The 6000-nt window shown below is 38.3% G+C and overlaps 1 protein-coding gene across 1 annotated transcript in view; it reads right to left on the reverse strand.

The window, feature by feature from the left end:
• Positions 1-3586, reverse strand: part of bicd1a (bicaudal D homolog 1a) — a 29944-nt gene extending 26358 nt beyond the window's left edge. The window contains 1 exon segment of the mRNA XM_020935297.2: positions 3371-3586. Within this exon segment, the coding sequence (XP_020790956.2) occupies positions 3371-3586 (216 nt within the window).
• Positions 3587-6000: the final 2414 nt, after the last annotated feature.

A 6000-nucleotide genomic window follows, 5' to 3' on the forward strand; every position in this document is an offset into this window, starting at 1 on the left:
TGGACAAAAAAAGGCTTATGTGGCAGGGAGTTACATTTCAATTACAGTTTCCAAAAGCAGTACTAGAATGGAAACAAAAATATGAAATCAAATAAATAAAAAATTGTAAAGCAATTTTTTAATTTTGTCTTATTTTGTTCTCATGGACCCAACCTCGTCTCATCTTGTCCTATCATCTGTGTAAAATACATAATATTATAAGTTGCTACCACCATAAACCTGCACAAAACCTAGGCAAATTAAAGCAAAAATAAAATGATTTTCACTTTAAGAGTTCAACAATTTAAAATAATGCACATCATGTTGCATCTCCTAACATAGGAAAGAGACACACACAAGACAAACAAAAAAATCCACCCTCTGCAAGAAAAGATGATTTATGAATCCAACACTAACCACTCAGTCCCAAAAGCAATTTCAATTTCCATTTTGATTTCCCTCCAGAGCCACCTAAGAGCACTGAATATGTAATGCTATTGTGAGGAAGATTTAAAAGTTTATGTATTCATAGAAGTGTGACACTGAATCGAGGGCATCTGTAAGAGTAAAATTACATCCAAAAATTACTTGTTTGGCAGTAGAGGTACACGTACAAAATAAACAAACAAAAAAATCTCCAGAAATATGTAATATTGTCTCCAAAATGCCATAATGTGGAACATTTGCGGCAATGCATTGACACCATGACGAAGACGAGCAGGTAGCAGATCCAGAATGACACCAGAGTAAGACGTTAGTTAGTGCAACTTTAAATGTCCTATATTAAACAAAATTGAGTCTTGAGAGCTTTAAGCCATGTTAGAATGTTGTTACCTCCTTAAAAACATATCCAGAGTTGTGCTTTATATCATTCACACGTGTCTGAGTAATCCTATATTATTAGTCTATATCCAAAGATCAAAACACTCCACCTTGTGATGTCATGAAGAGGTAGTTTTAAAGTTAACAACTACCTTTTTTTTTATTTTTTTACCTTATGTTCAGTAGAGATGGGCAATTCCAGAGCAGAAAATATCCAAAGGTGGTTATGTTAGTGAAGGTTTTTGGAGTTTAAAAACACAGTGGAGCACTTCTTGTATTACCATATGATATCACAAGGTGGAACAAAGTGTTTTCTTATGCACTTGCGTGTTAAACATGCCTGAGAAAAGGTATGCTTGTGATAAAGAAACAAAATTATAACACAGTTCAGAAAATAGCGTAATACGGGCCCTTTAAGCCACATTTCTTTCGGTTATTCCCTCATCATCCACAGCATCAAATCTCACTGAAAATCAATACAGAGATAGACATGGTGGCTCTGCTTCACTGCTGTCAACTTGTTCCAAACATACTGTATAATGAATCTGCAAAGTAAAGTGCTCAACTCTTCAGCACTGCACCAAAAAAGCACATAGAACCATGAAAGATGTGTATAAGACCACACATGCATAATGTAAAGTGGGGAGTGCTGTCCTTACGCTCAGCAAGTGGCCATGACTTATTTAGTGTTGAGCTTAGGTGCTAGTGAACATAACAAGGAAATTACATAAACTGCACTATGTTTGACTCATTAATAATTGTCATTTTGAAAGCTTTTTGTTTTCTTAAATGTTTGACTTCTGTGTCTTAAAGATGCATTACGTCACTTTCTGTGCTGGGGGTCCACTTCCTGCTTGCTACCGAGTTTTTCTTTGCCTGGAATGTTCCGCAATATGGCATTAAACTTGTATATCTGGTTCAATCATTATTCAGTCAATGGTGTTTACAAAAAAAAAAACCTTGAAAAACATTTGCCTCTCCATAGATCTAACATGTACCTTGGCCTTGTTGCATCGCACGCTTTGCATCTATATACTAAATGCCATACTGTGAAACATTCCAAGCAAAACAATAACATCTCCATGGAAACAAGCAGTGGTGGACCCTCCATCGGAAAAGTTACATCTTGCACCTTTAAAATATTAAGTACTCGTGTTAAAATAAAATAAAGATGTTACCAATATCAGCTATAATAAATTCAGAAAAAAAACAAACAAACAAAAAAATCTCATATCAAAGTTAAAAGCATCCAATGTTAGAAGCAAATGTTATTTCAGCTGTTTCTTCAGGCTTGGAAGCAGCACAACAAGCCAAGAGTAATTATTTGTGAATCCAGTGACAATTTTCTTATTATTAAACCGGTAAAAATAACTCACACTCTAGATGGACAGACAACATTTGAGGGAGTGTAGCCTTCATCAGATGCGGGAGTTGGCAGTGCCTCGTCTCCCCTGTGACTTATTGTTGTAAAAATGCCCCCTTCAGCTGTTCCTTCATGTGCCCTTTTGGGTTTAAGCAACTCCCAAAACGACCTTGAGCCCTGGGCCTGTCAGCAGCACCTCTGTGTCCATGTATGCACTAATGATGGAAGAGACTGGAGCACGCCACTATCCATTATTCAATATGGATCAAGTGGCATTTCTAAATATGTCGCCCGCACAGGCTTCATCACAGGGAGGATTTCGGAGGAGACTGTAGCGTGGCCCAAAGCAAGAAAAAAATGATCTGATGAAGGCTTTTCCTAAATGTCTAAAAATTAAAAAAAATTTTAAGTTTTGGACATCAGCCATCTGGGTGTGCTATGAATTTTTTCACTTTTATGGATGTTGGAGGAGAAGCATCAATCTATACTGAAATTGAAGAAAAAAATGTAATAAGTGACAATGTTTTAATGCAATAACTATACATATAATGTTAAGATAATTCTGATTGTTTTAAATCACAGTTGAATAAAACATAATCACTGTTTTGAAGATATATAGGTCTCATTGTGCAAATTTTTTTTTTAATAGCTAGATAATTTTCACAGAAATGTAATTTTTTTTTTGCAATATTATCATTGTGTTGTACTGTGTGTGCCAAAAACACCTTTCCCTTGTGTCTTTGTTGTACAACGTTTTATGACTGCAGTGTGCAACTGTAAATGAATGGATTAGATTGAATTTAATTAAGATGAAATACAAATAATGTCATGGCATGAAAAAGCCCAATAAAACACTGATATTATGGCTCAAATGTGATTCAAATATGATTCACTGGAGGAGAAAAACATTTGAGTAAGACTTGAATACTTGTATATTTAGTGGTGAAAACCAGAACAACTTTCCAAAGAGAAGCCCTCACAACAGACACATAAATTTGGCCCTGCACTATTCTTTTTTAGACAGGACTACATCAATCTCAGCCTCACTGTAGGCTACTGTTGTAAGCCATATACTGTGGGCTGTTAGTGTCTGGTGGATGCTGGACGGTCACTCGGGGCTGCAGCTCATCCTCCCTGTGTCTGACCACATCACTGCAGCACTTTATCCGCGCCACTGTCTCCCACAGAACAAGTGTCTCCTCTTACCTCCTGTAACTGCTCCAGCTCCCTCCTCAGAGCCTCCTGCTCGCTCTCCAGGTCCGCATACTTCACTTTCAGCGCCTGGTTCTCCTCCAGCACCACCAGCCCGCACTCTGCCGCCCTGATCTTCTCCCGGTTCGCTTCTGCCAGCTCCAGCGTGAGCCGCTCCACCTCGGCACGGTACTCCTCCGCCTTTTCCCCGCATCCCCCATCCGCGGCCATCGCCCCTCTCTTGCAGTGTGTGTCCCCGGTCAGTGTGCCTCTCCCTGCCTCTCCCTCTCGTCTCTTTGGGGCTGCACGCAGGCGGGCGGAGGCTGCGGGATGCTCGGTATGTCCGCCCCTGTGCTGACACTCAGCACGCAGAGGCGATGCGTAAAAGGGGGTCCATTGGCTCCAGGTTACACTGACGGGCAGAAGACAACAAAACCCTTGCGACAAAATTAGGTCAGTGCTGTCCTGTCCTCCGCCGGACTCTCAGCAATAATACTCAGCATCAATTCTGCTTATTCATACATCCAGTGGCGCCGCCTGTTGGAGTGTTGAGGACAGCGGCTGGACCGTACCACGTGCGAACTTACATAGTGCATTTAGGCTAGTTTAGGTTTTCTTTTATTTTTATAGTTTGTATAGTTAGGGGAGACGGAGCATGTTGTCACTCTGGGTAAGTTGTCAGTTTTCACAGTTTTTCTACAGAAAAGCATTTTTCATAGTTGTAAGTAATATTTTAACTTGCAATATTTGTAATACAGTTACATTTTAAACATGTCTGAAAAGCCAGTTTTATATCAGGTCCTAACCACCGCGGTTGAATTGGTTTGATATTGGATATTCGTCACATTCAAAGACATTTAACTTGCAATACATATCACAGATTTTTATCAAACAACTTGTGACGTCTAATCATCCAGGGTGTATAATCACAAGACAGTAATTATTAAAAAGATGATTTAATGCATCTTTATAAAATCATACTTTGAGCTGATTTAGTGCATATTTGTGAATTCAACACTCATTTAACTTGTGATGTACAGATATGGACAAAATTGTTGGTATCCCTCTGGTAAGGAAAGAAGAATCAACAATGGTCAGTGTTAAATGAGTGTTAAATTCACAAAGATGCATTAAATCAGCTCATAGTATGATTTTTAAATAATTACTGTCTTGTGATATATACCCTGGATGAGTATGAAGACGTCACAAGTTGTTTGAAAAAAATCGGTGATACGTATTACAAGTAAAATGTCTTTGATTGTGTTGATTATCCAATATACAACCATTTCAACCACGGCGTACTACCCTACTTTCTGGTAATGATGATCTAACTCTGACGTGGGCATTGTACAGCTCCCAGGTCACATACGGCCCTTTGGAATTACAATAAAACCCCAACATATTTTATAATTTTACCTCTTGCATGGACTAAAGTTGCATTGCTTTTATTTTAGAGGTGTTTTTAATGACATTTTTTGTAATACAACCTCACTTTTTCATTACTTATAACATATACTCTTATCAGTCTTATCAGCTTGTCAAAACAATACTATTTACTGCTTTTTATTAAGAAATTCTATTAATATTGTGCAGAATTGAGGTAAGCATTTTGGCCCATCCCTCAAAAATATTTTCTGTTTCTCTTGTGGCACCATGGAATAAATAATTGCCCACCCGTGCTCTCACTGATCAAATAAATAGGCTTAACTTTGTAGCCACACCCTGCAGAAGTGGTGCAAGTGGTCACGTCATTAACCCTCCTATCTAAAACCAAACAAAACCAAACTAATTTAGTGAGTACATTTTCCAACAGTGTGGGCACTAAAGATTACACATTTACAAGTGGGGCAGGATTAGAATCTGCCCTGCAGGTCCAGATGCTGCTCTTTCATTTGAAATAGCCTACATTTGTCTTCAGTTTCAGAGACCTGAGGGAGACAGCGCGACATGCCCCTGTCTTCATGATACATAAGTCAAATAATAAATTGCTGCTAACCTCCATAATAATCTGAAGAAAGGCCACAGAAATTGCAACAGAAAGTGCAACAAAATGGCAACCTCCAGCTTTGACTTTGATTTTCTGATTCACTGTTTCTTAAATCATAATTTTGTTAGGTGCTGCTTGGCTACCGCTGTTGTGATTTTGGTCTATACAGAAATACACTGAATTGAACTGATGATACTGATTCTTACTCGAGAATTTGACATTGGTCTTCACATTTTAATTATTGCTGTATTTGGGTTATCTGACAACACTTGGGCAGACTGTTATGAATGAATTGGGGTCAGGGGTCTTTAGGATAAGATCAGAAGGAAGTCATTTCAGGACAGGTTTAAACGGTCGCCCCTCAATACATCTTTTATCACACTGCACCACAAAAGGCTCACTTCCAAGAACTTGTTTATTTTTTCTGTAGATTTCACCTGATCAGTGGCAGTTCAATATGCATATCTTTGTCATGATAAAATGGCCTGCTTTTAACGCACAATTCAGATACACTATTATATTATTATATATTATATTATTATACCTGTTAATCTATCTTGCAGCCAGGAGTATGCTACAGTTTTCATGGAGTAAACATAAAAGCAATAAATGTTAACGAGAGGGTTAAGAGTTCACCTGTTCTTCATGCTTCACTGTT

This window comes from Boleophthalmus pectinirostris, unplaced genomic scaffold (genome assembly GCF_026225935.1).
Source record: "Boleophthalmus pectinirostris isolate CB_2022bp ecotype Guang Dong unplaced genomic scaffold, ASM2622593v1 HiC_scaffold_2, whole genome shotgun sequence".
Taxonomy (NCBI): Eukaryota; Metazoa; Chordata; class Actinopteri; order Gobiiformes; family Gobiidae; genus Boleophthalmus; species Boleophthalmus pectinirostris.